This window comes from Myotis brandtii, unplaced genomic scaffold (genome assembly GCF_000412655.1).
Source record: "Myotis brandtii unplaced genomic scaffold, ASM41265v1 scaffold312, whole genome shotgun sequence".
Taxonomy (NCBI): Eukaryota; Metazoa; Chordata; class Mammalia; order Chiroptera; family Vespertilionidae; genus Myotis; species Myotis brandtii.
The window spans coordinates 914,228-928,053 of record NW_005361955.1 but is presented as its reverse complement, the minus strand read 5'-3'; the positions used below and the strand labels follow the sequence as shown (position 1 = coordinate 928,053).

The window sequence follows — 13,826 nt, the reverse complement described above, 5'->3', positions numbered from 1 at the left end:
CTCCGGCGCCGCCGCTGCAGCTCCCGGCTGTCTCCCTCCCACGTCTTCCGGGCCTGCAGGTAGGCCGTGTTGGCCATCAGATTGTCCAGGCCCCCCATGTCCACCATGGCTGAGCACAGGGAAAGGAAAGGCGGGATGGAGGGCTGCGGGGGACTCGGCCGGTCTGGCTGCCCGCTGGCTGGTTTGGGTTCCCAGGTTCAGTAACTCCCGCGGGATTTGCAGGGAGGCCTCTGGTCTGCGGGTGGGACTGGCGGGGGCTGCAGAGAGAGGTTTCCCAGGTAAGAGGCTTTGCTGGCTATGTATAGCTGGTCAGGGAAGGGCACCTCGCAGGTGCCCCCTGTCCTCCGAGGCCGCGCAGCCTGAGACACCTGCCGGGGCACCTTGGGCGTTACCTGGCCTCCCTCTGCGCACACCTGCTCCCCGAACACACAGCAACCAGTTTCCGAGGGAAGGGGTCAGAGTGAGGTGGTGCCACGTGTGTGTTTTCAGCTGTTTCTAATTTTACACGTTTCCCAGCAGCCTCAAGCTCTGTGAGCCCCGGATGACAGGTCAGGAAGAGGACCTGGAGAAGCTGGAGAGCTTTTCCTCCTGGCGACCAGCAGCCTGCGGCAGAGCAGGCTACAGAAGAGGGTGCTCTGAGCTCAGGGTCCTGAGACCTGTCCCTGGAGGCCCTCGGGGACTCGTGGCCTCACAGTGCGTTGTGCTCTCCCATAACCCCCCACCCTGAATGGCCTGCAGAGGTTGTCCAGTTGTGGCTCTCTCAGTTCTGAGGAATCTGTGGCCTAAGGTACCGGGTTAAAAAAGGGGGAGTCACCTTGACCCCAAACATCCCACAAAGTGACACAAGCAGGAAGAGCACACCAGTGCACACATGTGGCCAAGACCGTTCCTGGGGCACAATCTGAGTGCAAGGGAGCCTTGACGTGAGGCCCAGGGTAGGCAAGTTTCAGGGTGGCCCCTCAGCGTCTCTGCCCACATCCCTCGAGGAGCCAGGAAGCTTCCCTCCACCGAGATCGCTCAGAGCCGCCCCAGACCACGACCTCACAAGAACAGAAATTGGTTTAGACAGAGATCAGCCTAAGAACCTCTGCTCCAAAAATAACACTTGTGTCCTACGGGGAAAGAATACTCAGGCTTTTTCTCCATAAAGGAAGGCTAAGGCAGCTTGAAAACAAAGTCATTCAGTATTATGCCAAAGTGCTTAAGAGAGGAGAGGGAGAGGGAGGGAGAGAGAGAGAGGGAGAGAGAGAGTCAGTTTTTCTCCAAACAAACAATCTCTAGCACACGCTCTGTCAAAACATCGCGGTGACGCCCCAGTCTGCGTGGCAGAGCCTGCAGACCGTAGCCCAGCACAGACCCACACTTGGCCACATGCTACCGAGAATTATGTAATGAACTCGTGGGCGCCCTTTGGCTCTGCACCGCTGCGCTGGGAACTGTCATCCCCGTGGCAGAGAGGGGCGCCCGCGCCGTGACCACTGCTCAGAACCGTGCCAGACGCTCGGAAACCCACCCAAGAGATGCTGGTACCTTTTTCGTTCTTGACGTGTCATCCCGGGTCCACATTCCCGAGTAGTGAAAATCAGTCTGAGAATCTCTCCAGAGGAGGAGATGCCTTTTCTCGGGGCCCTTAGGGACACAGTGACAGTCCGACAGGGCAGAACCTTGAGAAAAAGGTAGAATTGTCACTGAAAAAAAGTCTGCTTTTCACGGATGAACATATACGCTACCAACTGCTTGATTCCCCTCACACAAATACTTTCTTTATCCCAGTTTTGTTCAATAGGGACATGCCGAACCACAGATGGAATTCAAGATGTCCTAGTAGCCACATGAGAAAGGTTAAAAGAAACAAGTGAAATGAACTTCAATAATGCATTTTATATAGCAGGAGATATTATCATTTCAACATGTAATTGATGTAGAAGTTGCTAATGGGATATTGCACAGCCTTTTCTGTGTTCTGAGTGTTTAGAATCTGCTTTGTATTTTACCCGTACCACACATCTCAATTCGAGCCAGCCCCTTTCAGATGCTCAGTAGCCACATGTGGGCAGCGGCTGCCTTATTAAACAGCTCAGACTTAACCCCTCTTTTGGTAGCTTTATCATGCATAAATAAGAGGAAGTTTGTCTTATTTTTGTTTGTATTCTAATTAGTGATAGCAAAGACCATCTGGGTAAAAAAAACAACAACACACTCTTGCAGTAATTGAAAGTGACCTGACTAATGAGAACAAAATTTAGATAATAATTTGAACACAAAATTTAGACGTTACAAAATGACTATTTGTTGCCTCCTGGCGATTGTAAATAGAGTATCATTATTTTAAAGTCTTAGCCACCTGAAAAAAAGGGGTCTATTTAAAATGGAATACTTTATGTGGCTGCTAGCAATTAGGGTTGAGGTCCCAACTTAATGAAACAGCCACTGTCGATCCAATTAAAGAACAGCATTGAGTTCTTAGCTTAGAAGCAGAGCCAAGTGCTGGGCACAGTCAGGATACCCTGCACCAATGGGGAAAAGAGCCAGGAATCTTGGATTGGAGATGTGGCCAGATGGTTACGAGAACTAACTTCAGCACTGCTTGGGAAAGCTGAGTCCTGTGGCTAGCAAGTCCTAGCTGTGCGATCTTCAGCATGTTACTAAACTTCTCTGAGCCTCAGTCTCATTAACTGAAAACAGAAAATAATGGAATAAGTTCTTGAGGGAAGTCAATGCCAAATAGTGCCTCGCACAACGAAGTGATATTAAAGTATCAGCTTTTAAATAATTACTACAATCATCAACACCTGATTCAAAAGTTTTTCTGATGCAGACTGGAGTCCGGAGCGACCTAAGCGATGTGGAAGAAGTTGGGTTCCTCCGTCCAATGTCCACCCAGCAGAGAGCAGCCAACTCGGGATTTTGCATGATCATCAACACCTGATTCAAAAGTTTTTCTGATGCAGATTGGAGTCCGGAGCGACCTAAGCGATGTGGAAGTTGGGTTCCTCTGTCCAATGTCCACCCAGCAGAGAGCAGCCAACTCGAAATTTCGCATAAGCTTGGAAAGCTGTGGGGTCTGGTGGAACTGGAAGACAGGCAGATCGGATTAATCAACATGCAAGATTTCTAACAACTAACTATTGCAACTAAATGATTTACTATACACCCTCCCCCCACATACACACACACAGAGTGAAAAGAGGAGATATTTCATTTTTGAAAGAAGAAAATAAACTTTTATGATAGGAGAAAACAACAAAAATATTTTAGTATCTTTTATGACTAATTTTGTAAGCTAAAGAAAAAAAATGCTTTTTGCCCAGATCTTCCATGGGATTTTGCATCATGAGGTGTAAAGCATTGTCTGTGATGTATATGTCCTTAAAGTTTACAATGCTCTGATGTCATTCAACATTTGAAACAAAAAGAACATAAAAAGTTTAAGTTAATGATTAGAAATAGGGTATGCTTAATTTGCTTCCCTTTCTGAGAATTTTAAATTTTGAAAATACAACCTAGAAGAAGGAAAAGAGTGAAGCAAGGTTTCTAGTAAGAGCATGACCTTCTTTTACAATGAACACTTCTCTGCACGGTCTAACAGCACATCTATTTGAGGATCAAGAATTATAAAATAGCCCTAACCGGTTTGGCTCAGTGGATAGAGCATCAGCCTGCGGACTGAAGGGTCCCAGGTTCGATTCCAGTCAGGGGCATGTACCTCGGTTGCAGGCTTGATCCCTGGGCCCCAGCCTGTGTGGGAGGCAACCAATCAATGTGTCTCTTTCACATCGATGTTTTTCTCTCTCTCTGTCTGTCTCTCTCCCTCCTTTCCACTCTCTCTAAAAATCAAAGGAAAAATATCCTCAGGTGAGGATTAACAAAACAAAACAAAAAGAAAGAATTATGAAATAATATAACTCAATATTATATGATCTCAGAAACAGAAGGTATTTTGAGCAGTGTAAGTTCTGAAGCAGACTAATATGTTAGCATTAAGACATCCAATGAACCCAGATTATTCTTCAACTTCTGGTTTAAATTCTTTCATAGTAAAGATTTTGCTTTTTTCTTTCAGTAGAAGACAAGTACCAAAGGAAAAGCTGAGGGTCTTTATCTTTCCAACAACAGCAGATCACATTTTATATTTTCATAGTTCGATGAAATCAGGATGTCTTGTTGGTTAAAATTTTTTGAATACTAAACAGAGAAGACATGGAGCTAGATGCATTTTAGACTATTGTTTCCATATGGTCACAGAAATTTTCTCACAAAAATGTAGTTTTTAAGCACAAGATGAAGACAAAGAAATGATGAATGATGAGGCAAGTGTGAAGGATAGTTTTGGCGGCATAGTTAATGGAAGCATAATAACCGCGATACCCTGTGGTTAGAGGCCATCATAGAAGGAGGCACTACAAATCAGCCGTGGGCAAACTATGGCCCGCGGGCCGGATCCGGCCCGTTTGAAATGAATAAAACTAAAAAAAAAAAAAAGACTGTACCCTTTTATGTAATGATGTTTACTTTGAATTTATATTAGTTCACACAAACACTCCATCCATGCTTTTGTTCTGGCCCTCCGGTCCAGTTTAAGAACCCATTGTGGCCCTCGAGTCAAAAAGTTTGCCCACCCCTGCACTACATCCAATGGGAGCATTGAGGAAGGAGCAATGCATTTCTAGCTGTCAGGAAATGTCCATTGAAACCAAGCATTTTCTTTCAAATCCTTCAATGAAAGGAACTTGCTTACTAGGAATGGCAATATTTTCCAGAAATTTACAGATTTCCTGTTTTCAACTGAAAATGAGAGAGGCATGCTGTAGAGAAGACGGTAGCCAGCATGTTTTTAATTATTATAAGCATGTTTTCATGGTCTCTCTGCCCCCAGTCTTTCTTTAGCTCAAACCCATCTTCGACAGAGACGGACGATCTTTTAAAGAGCAAATCTAGTAATCTTAGTCTGTCAAGCATTTTTTTTAAAGTTTTGACTTTTATTTTATTTATTTTAATATGTTTTTATTGATTTCAGAGAGTGTTAGGGAGAGGGAGACATAGAAACATCAGAGATGAGAGAGAATCATCAATCGGTTGCCTCCTGCACACCCCCTCCTGGGGAGTGAGCCCACAACTGGGCCATGTGTCCTGACCTGGAACCAAACCTGTGACCTCTTGGGTCAGCACTCAACTACTGAGCCACACAGGCCAGGCCAAGCATGTTCTTATTTACTTCAAACATTATCCAACAGTCATAGACTGAGTTAAATAACAAAATAGGTAACTTCAGTGTTGACCAGTCTAAGCTCTTACTGTACATGAAGAAAATTGATACCAGAAAAAAAAGTGCCAGGTTTGGATTAGGAACTTGGGGCCCCCTCTTCAGTGAAGGGCTTTTCTCACTGGGAGCTGCCCCTGTGGCACAGAAAAGCTATGGGGTCAAAAGAGTCCCGTCTGGACTGGAAGAAGCTGGGGTTGGCTTTAGAAATTATTCTTGTGATTTATTTCCTATCAAAATGGCAAATTTTCTAATTTTAAGGTTGGTGTGGTATCATGGTTATAACGCTATGCATCTAGTTCAGCTCCATTTTAATTGCTACTGAAACAATTACCATGCATTCAAAGGAAACATTACTGTAACAACAGGAATTCTGACCTTCCTTAAAAGCCATACCAAGAATACACAGGGAAAAATTTTGCTTTGAGGCTACATAACATAGAAGAAGTTGCAAATGCTTTAACTGGGACCACGGAATCCGCAGGCCTGTTTAAAGTTTCTTGCTTTCATCATAAATTAAATTCATAAATATTGAACCTTAGGATTCATAATCTGGCATAACATAAACATCTTCCTCTTTAAACAGGACTCTGATTGTTTTAATAATGACTACATACCCATAACAGAGGATATTCTTCTTCAACAAGGAGCCACAGTAGCTGAGAGAGAAAGTTAAGTAATTGGTATATTTTAAGAAAACAGAAAATACTTCCTGACTAGAGAGGTTCAACTTGCAAATGTATTATGGCAGATGTACAAAAGAAAGTGCGTCCACAAAGTGAGACTTAAAAAATCTATTAAAAGTAGATTTTATTAAAGAAGTCTAAAAGATTATTAGAGAAGACCAAACAATGCAGTGCTAACAACAACAGCAACAACAACAAAAAAGCAAAATAAAGTCCACAAAGCATATACTTTGATATGTACGAAAAATGTGGGAATGAGTTGTAAAATTTCTTGTGGTTATAATAAAAAAAGGGGGATGAAAGTCAAAGTTATTTTCATTGGAACACAAAAGACTATTCTGGAATGGAGAAGTATTCAGTGTTTGCTACAAATTTTGGTAAGTCTGCTTCTGAAACTTTCTTTTTTCATATTCAGTGAAGAATAAAAACAATTGAGAGTTGAGAGAATAAGGGAATTATAAGGAAACATGAACAAATTAAGCATTAGACCACAGCTAAATGTCCACTAGTGGGGTGAGGGAAGTTATGTTAAAAAATATGTTAAAGTATATAAACACCATCAAGTTTAATAAGCAGTAGTAACATTAGGGTCACTTGGTAATAGCAAATGAGATGAAAGCCTTATTTCTCTACATAGGAGGGAACATAATAGAAGGCTGACTCTGACATGTGTTATGCTAGAGAAAACCAGATTCAGTTGGTGAGATTTAAATATCATTCATTGCTAGTAATGAACTTGATGTATAAAAGGGAATTAATAAAGCTAGAATTGAGTAGTAAAATCAACACAGTTCTCCTGGCATGGCTTTCATTTGTCTATTCAGTCTATTCATTCATCCCACAAAGAAGAGAGAGAAAAGAGAAAGGAGAGAGAGAGAGAGAGAGAGAGAGAGAGAGAGAGAGAGAGAGAAAGAGAGAGAGAGAGATATCAGGCACTGTTCTAGGCACAGGGTGTGCAACAGTAAAAACCGACAAAAATTCCTGTCTTTATGGAGATGACATTTTAGTGGATGAGACTGTCAATAAACAAAATATATAATATATTAAATTGTGGTATTATAAACCACCCCAAAACTTCAAAACTTAAAATAATGATTTATTATTTCCCATCATTCTGAGCTTTGATTGTGCAGCTCCTTGCCCGTCTGACTCATGGGCCTGCATTCCTGGCTCAGCTGGGAGAGCCGGGGTGCCACTGGAAGTTTCTGCTACAATTTTAACAGGTTCCTAGACTGAAGGGGGTGAGGTTAAAACTAGAAAAATCCATTTGGAGCCTAGGTCAGTGGAGGGGTAAGAGGGTTTGCGTATGAGTTGAATATGGGATGTGGCAGAAAGCAAAAGGACAAGGTTGATTCCGAGTTTTGGGGCCTGAGTCACTGGAAGGATGAATGTCCCACATCTCAGCTGGACACCCTCTGGAAGAGCAGGTTGTGGAGATCCTGAAGAGCTCAGCCTTGTACCTGTTCAGCTTGCACTGCCTATGAGGCATCCGAATGCAGCTCTTAAGTATTCTGCTGGATCTGGGGGCTGGAGCCCAGGGAAGAGGCCTTGGCTAGAGATCCTCATTGGGAGTCACCCAGTATATAAATGGCATTGAAAGCCGTGGGACTCGATGCGACACTCCGGGGGTAAGAGCAGGGAAGAACTGTAAGGACTGAGCCCTTGAAGTTGGGGAGGTGAGAAGTGCAGAGGAGAAGGAAGCAAGCCAGCAGAGGACGGTGTCCTAGCAGCCAAGTGAAGAAAGGGGGTCAAGAAAGACAGTGATTTGCCGTGGCAAATGCTGCTGGCAGGTCAAGAGAACTATCGTTAGTTTTATTTACTGTGCGTTGTTGTTGTGAAGCTGAAAAGGAACATTAAATGGAGTGAAAATTTTTTATTATAGTTATAAAAATGGATACTTAACAATGAAATGGTGTACTGTGCACAAAGGAAAAAAACTACCAAACATCTAGCAGTGTAGTCAGGTGAGTGGCACACTGGCATTTATTCTCCTGGAGGACAAAAAAAAAATCTGTTTGAGAGCTTAATGTTTTGTTTATTTCCAAATTTTTACAAGGTCTAATTTTTAGTTGCAAAATTGACCTTGAAATATTTCTGTTGGTTATCATGATGAAGGATACTGGAAATCACTACTGTGCTGTGCTGCGTGTTGGGGAGGGGAAGGGGAGAGACAAAGTTCATGTATCTTGGTTAACAGTGGTTAGACATACTATTTTAATAAAATATTGAAACTAAAAGGTTTGTTTTTGTTTTTAGCAATTTGGAGGTCACTAGGGAATTTGATAAGAGAAGTTTCAATGGAGCGGTATGATGAAACCCTGTTATAGTCAGTTCGACAGAGAGAACGAAAGGAGATAAGTTGAACATAGCCAATAGAATCTACTCTTTGGAGGAGTTTTGTTCAAGGTATGAGACCATGGGAGTGAGTGGTCAAGGGAGGGGTGGAGAGCACAAGATCACTGAGGACAGGAGGTCAGGGGATTGAGAGGCCAGAGTATTAGAAGCATCACCTCTGTGAATATTGAAATCACCAAGAATATCCAAAGAGCAGTGATGGAGACACTGAGAGGGTACAGAGCCAGCATCCTAATGGGATGAAGGGCTGTGAATGTGGGGCTACAAGAGGACTGTAGTGAGTGGTGGTCTAATGACATGAGATTGGAGTGGTGTTTTTAGGGAGAGAGACAGGAATGAAAAGAAATGAAGTCATCTTGCCCATTGCTAGGTCCAGTGATCTGAGGGGAACAGGAGTGTTTGCAGAAAAAGCATTGTTCTCAGGCGAGAACCAAGTGTTAGAAAAAGAGAGAAGGGAACTTACAAAGGAGGAGGAGGATGGAGGAAATGGTGTTGGTGTAATTGTCAGAGGAAGGGTTTCAGAAGTTGGAGAGGCGTGGGAGATGGAGGAAGAAAAGGAGATGTAAAGAACTAGTTGGGATTAGATTTAAGAAAAAGCAAGGTGACCTGGAAAGCCTGCCTTTCTTGTGTAGTCTGACGGACCTAGCTGAGATGAAGGCAGGATTAGGCTGATGGTCTCAAGCAGATGGTGGCCAGACTGAGTGTTGGGGCAGGGAGGGGTGCTGGCCTGTAGTGGGCACATAGGATGCTGGAGCTGCCCCTGGACCACTGAGACCACTGGACCCACTGAACCACTGAGTTGTGGGAGGTCTTATGCAGAGCACTTGGGCCCCTCCCACCTGGTCCACGTGGGTAGGGGCGGCAGAGGTTTGGCCTGCCCTGAGCTGGCAGGACCTGAGGCATTTTCGTGGTTAGATGGTGGGTTTGAGGGCTGCGGGTGGGGACTCCTTTTACTTTACACCCACCTAAGCTCCGAACAGCAGGGCTGTGGAGTTGGGAGGACTTCAGCACTCGTGAGTTTTATTCGCTGTCTGTGTGTACTCACAAGATCTCAGTTCTGGGCCATCTGTCCGACAGAAACCCCACACTACAGCCTCAGGGCTGTGAAACATAACAGATGGGAAAGACCCCCACTCCGTATCTTTTATCCTTAAGATTTAAACGCCTTGTTAGAAAAGCTACAAGTTCAGAGTTCAGTGAGGAATTTCAGGCTATCCTAAAATTTTTGCCTTATACATTTAAAACCCTGAAAAATGTTCCAGAAGAGAGTTGGAATGAATAAAATTTTCCCTTTAAAAAAGTCACCTCTTCCTTTACTTATTTCTTCTACATTTTGATAAACTTCCTGAAAATGTAGCATTTCTAATGAACTCCAAGGAGCTTTCTCAGATTACCTCCCCAGGGGACCAGAACAAGATGAGAAACACAATTATTTTGATTTGAGTGCTTTCGTGAAGAGTTGAACAATAAGGCAAATGGAACAACCATTAATAAGCCATTAATGCACTTTCTTGTATTTTCCACTTAGTAGCAAATGTAAACTAGTGTTGGATGTGGTCTTAAATAATATCATCACTTTTATAAAAATTCAGATTTATTTTACATGAACTGGAGAGATCTTGAGTGTATAGTTAGATGAGTTTTGACAAACAGATACACTCATGTAACTATCACCCAAACCAATGTATAGAACATCTCCATCCCCGATAAAAGCTTTTGTGCCTCTTCAATGCTCTCACCAAAAGGCAACCATTCTTCTATTTCTATCGATTCGTTTTGCCTGTTCTTGAGTTTCATATAAACAAACTCCTACTGTTAAGTACTCTTTTATTCCTGCATTCTTTTGCTCAACATAATGTTTTGAGATTCATCTGTGTTGTAGCATGTATCAGTAGTTTGTTCTTTTTGTTTTTTAAAATTTTACTGCCGAGTAGTATTTCATTCTATGAATATACCATTAATCTTCTGTTGACGGACACTTGGGTTATTTCCAGTTTGGGGCTATTATAAATATGAAAAAAAAAGCAGTTTTGAATATTTGTCTGTTTTTTTGTAGACATGTTTTCTTTCCTCTTAGGCAAATACCTAGGAATAGAATAGTTGGGTCTTAGGGTAGATGTATATTTAACTCTTTACTGCCTTACTGTTTGCCAGAATGGCTGTTCCATTTTTCATTCCCACCAGCAATCTAAGAGAATTCCAGGTCCCCCTGATCTTCACCAAGACTTGGTGTTATCAGTCTTTTTAACTTGAGCTAGTCTAAGGAGTGTGCAGAGGTATTTCATTGTGACTTTAACTTGCATTTCTGATGAGGAATGTTAGGTACCTTTTCACGTGCTAACTGCCTATTTGTATGCCTTCTTTTGTGCTGTCTTTTCAATTCTGTTGCGCAATATCCAGGTCTTTAAACTTTTGTTGAGAATATGGTCACATCAGGCAGTATTCTGTTGACTGATCATATTCCTTTAGAGAAGCTGAACCTGGCTGCTGTGGCTCAGTGGTTGAGCATTGACCTATGAACCTATCATGGTTTGATTCCAGGTCAGGGCACATGCTTGGGTTATAGGCTCGATCCCTAGTAGGGGGTGTGCAGGAGGCAGCAGATCAGATTCTCTCTCATTATTTATGTTTCTTTCTCTCTCCCTTTTCCTTCCTCTCTGAAATCAATAAAAATATATTTTTAAAAAAGATAGAATCTGAATATTGTGCAGATGTTGGCAGCAATGGCCAAAATAAGATAGCTAGGTAAGAGCATTAGATTTAGATCTTTCCAAACAGTTTAAATTTCTCGGGACAATTTTCTTTCTTTCTTTTTTTGTTTTTGTTAATAAAGCCTCATTACCATCCTTCACTGATGCTCAGTGCTACAAATAATCTAACATGTTTACAATTAACTTCTTACAAAATCCTTATTAAGAACAATTCGGAATGCTTTACCCATAATTAAAAACATTATTTTCAAAGTGCCAATTCTATTAAAGGAGCTTCCAAAAACGAATAAAATAATAGCATTTACCATGTACTGGAAATTATGCCCAGTTTTACATGCGTATTAATAAACCATTTAGTCTCCAGTGCTCAAAAAGATCTGGTAAGGTAGATATTGTACATGAGGAAACTCAGGTATGGAGAGGTGAAGTAACTTGCTCAAGGTCACACAAATAAATGGTGGCACTAGGATTCAAGTCTAGGTATTTTGGCTCTAGCGTATCAGAGTATCAACATGCAGATAAAATACTTTTTCTCTAAGATGTACTACATTGAACAAAACGTAACAGAAATGGAATGATGTAAAAATGGCAGAGGAGGAACTTCCATGCAAGTATTTCTCATGTATCACTCACATGTTCAATATAAAGCAGCTCAAGTTTTTAAAACGATTTGTACTTTAATTCTAATTTTCCTTATATCCAATCAGTAATATTTTCCCTTTAAATATTAATATTTTTTTAATAAGGGCTTACTAAAGTAAACATGAACATTTTCTAATTTTCTTTTCAGAGCATTACCTGAAGTCAGCCCTTGGCAGTAACTTAAAAAGCAACAAAGCATTTTAAAAATAGTTACCTTTCTTATCAGACGTCTATTAAACGTCTAAAGGAACACTTAAACATTCCTTTCTGTTCCTAATGGCTTCTACATTAGCTTCAGTCAAATAAAATAACTTTGAGCTTATTCTTTAGACCCCGAAGACTGCTGAGTGAGTGAATGTTCACCAACCATATATGTCCTAGGCATTGAAGACTCACTTAGGAGTTGTTCGCCTCTAAAGGAGTACATAGATCAGCGAGATTTGCTTCTCTGAACTCTTTTTAGGTTAGTAGCTACTCAAAAATCAGAACCCTTCTTAGGGTTTTATAGGATTTATTTTATATCTATCATTTTAGGATGTTTCTCATAGACTGTGGCACGAAGTATACAAGTTAATTGCCTGTACAAGCACTTTAACAGTGCTCCCAGATAGGCCAATACCACTTCTAAAGGGGATGTTTGGAAACGTGAGCTTTCTTTTGGGTGGCACAACGATCGGTGGCACCCCTGGCATTTGGTGGGTGGGGGCCAGGACAGTTCAAAGTCTTACAACATGTGGAACAATCTCACGTGAAGAAACATAGTTCAGCATCCTGTGTGACTTCCCAATGCCCATTCATGTAGTAGAAAAATCAGTTTATGATGATCTGAACCTAGAAACTAATGTTTTCATATAGTATAAAGTGCTGTTTTGCATAGTTTTAAGTAAAATTCATTGTTTCCAAACACGCAACATGTAAATCAAGACTGTATATTTGCTCAGAACTTTACTATGTACGATCCACCAATTTAGGGGGAAAAGTCTTATCAATAGAAATGTTTGTGTTTCTGAATCACAACAGTCTATATGGAGTTATTATCACTTACACACATAGTCTTCAGATGTAATTAAACCCAAGCATTTACATACTGAAATATAAAGGATTATAAATTACTTTCCTCTTATTTCTATTCTATGTACAATTAAGTTATTATATACATTTTAATGTCACTTCAGGATAGTAAAGGGGACTTTTTTATATAAAAAGGTAGTAATGGGCTTGATAGGGTCAATTTACTGACTCAGATGCCAGCCGTAATACAAGGCAACTTGCATAGATGGGAAATTAAATAGTTAAAGATGACAAATGTTCCCAATACACTAGTAAAATAAAATTCAACACTGTTTAACCACAAGGACAGAAAACCTGTTCAATGCTTAGCTTCTGCGTTGGGTCTCCTAATTAGATGTCACAGCTTGTTCTTTTGGCTGCAACTTTCAGATGGCTCTGCAGATGAGCTGATACCATTCCAGGGCGGGTAGGATCAGTGCTGCTCTGTCCCGTCCCTCCTCCTGTTCTATCCTCAGAGGATGACGTGTAATAGAAAGAAAGCTTTGTTAGGTGGCAGACAGGCAGGTTTGCTGTGGAAAATCAATTTATTACCACCATCCTCATTTCATTCATTTACATACTGTCACACTAAAATAACTCAACATTTTTAGTATTTCTCTTTACTTTAAAGCCAAATATTTGGTTCACTTTTTTATTTTTAAATATATTTTATTGATTTTTTACAGAGAGGAAGGGAGAGGGATAGAGAGTTAGAAACATTGATGAGAAACATCGATCAGCTGCCTCCTACACACCTCCTACTGGGGATATGCCCGCAACCAAGGTACATGCCCTTGACTGGAATCGACCCTGGGACCCTTCAGTCTGCAGGCCGACGCCTTATCCACTGAGCCAAACCGGTTAGGGCTGGCTCACTTTTTATAGATACAACTTTTTAAAAAGGTCCAAAAGCTGCTAAAATAGTTCATTGCCCATGACAAACACAAATAGTCAAACATATTTATACTAGAGGCCCGGTGCATGAATTCGTGCACAGGTGGGGTCCCTTGGCCTGGCCAGCGATCAGGGCTGTCTCATCCAGTCCCGATTGGGGTGATGGGGGCTGGCTGGCACGGGGAGGGACCATAGGAAGGCTCCAGGGTGTGTCTGGCCCTCTCACCC

General features: G+C 41.7%; 1 protein-coding gene across 2 annotated transcripts in view; it reads right to left on the bottom strand.

Annotated features, from left to right (window-relative positions):
* Positions 1-12,689, bottom strand: part of GRK7 (G protein-coupled receptor kinase 7) — a 64,731-nt gene extending 52,042 nt beyond the window's left edge. Inside the window, exons 1-5 of one of the 2 annotated variants that reach the window (XM_014542703.1) lie at positions 12,403-12,689; positions 5,878-5,919; positions 3,011-3,073; positions 2,793-2,880; positions 1,531-1,664 (exon numbers count right to left, since the gene is read on the bottom strand). In XM_014542703.1, coding sequence (XP_014398189.1) covers positions 1,531-1,664; positions 2,793-2,880; positions 3,011-3,073; positions 5,878-5,919; positions 12,403-12,414 — 339 coding nt within the window. In that variant the 5' untranslated portion in view covers positions 12,415-12,689. Of the gene's footprint in view, positions 1-1,530; positions 1,665-2,792; positions 2,881-2,925; positions 3,074-5,877; positions 5,920-12,402 lie in introns of both variants that reach the window. The other variant, XM_014542704.1, reaches the window with a different exon arrangement.
* Positions 12,690-13,826: the final 1,137 nt, after the last annotated feature.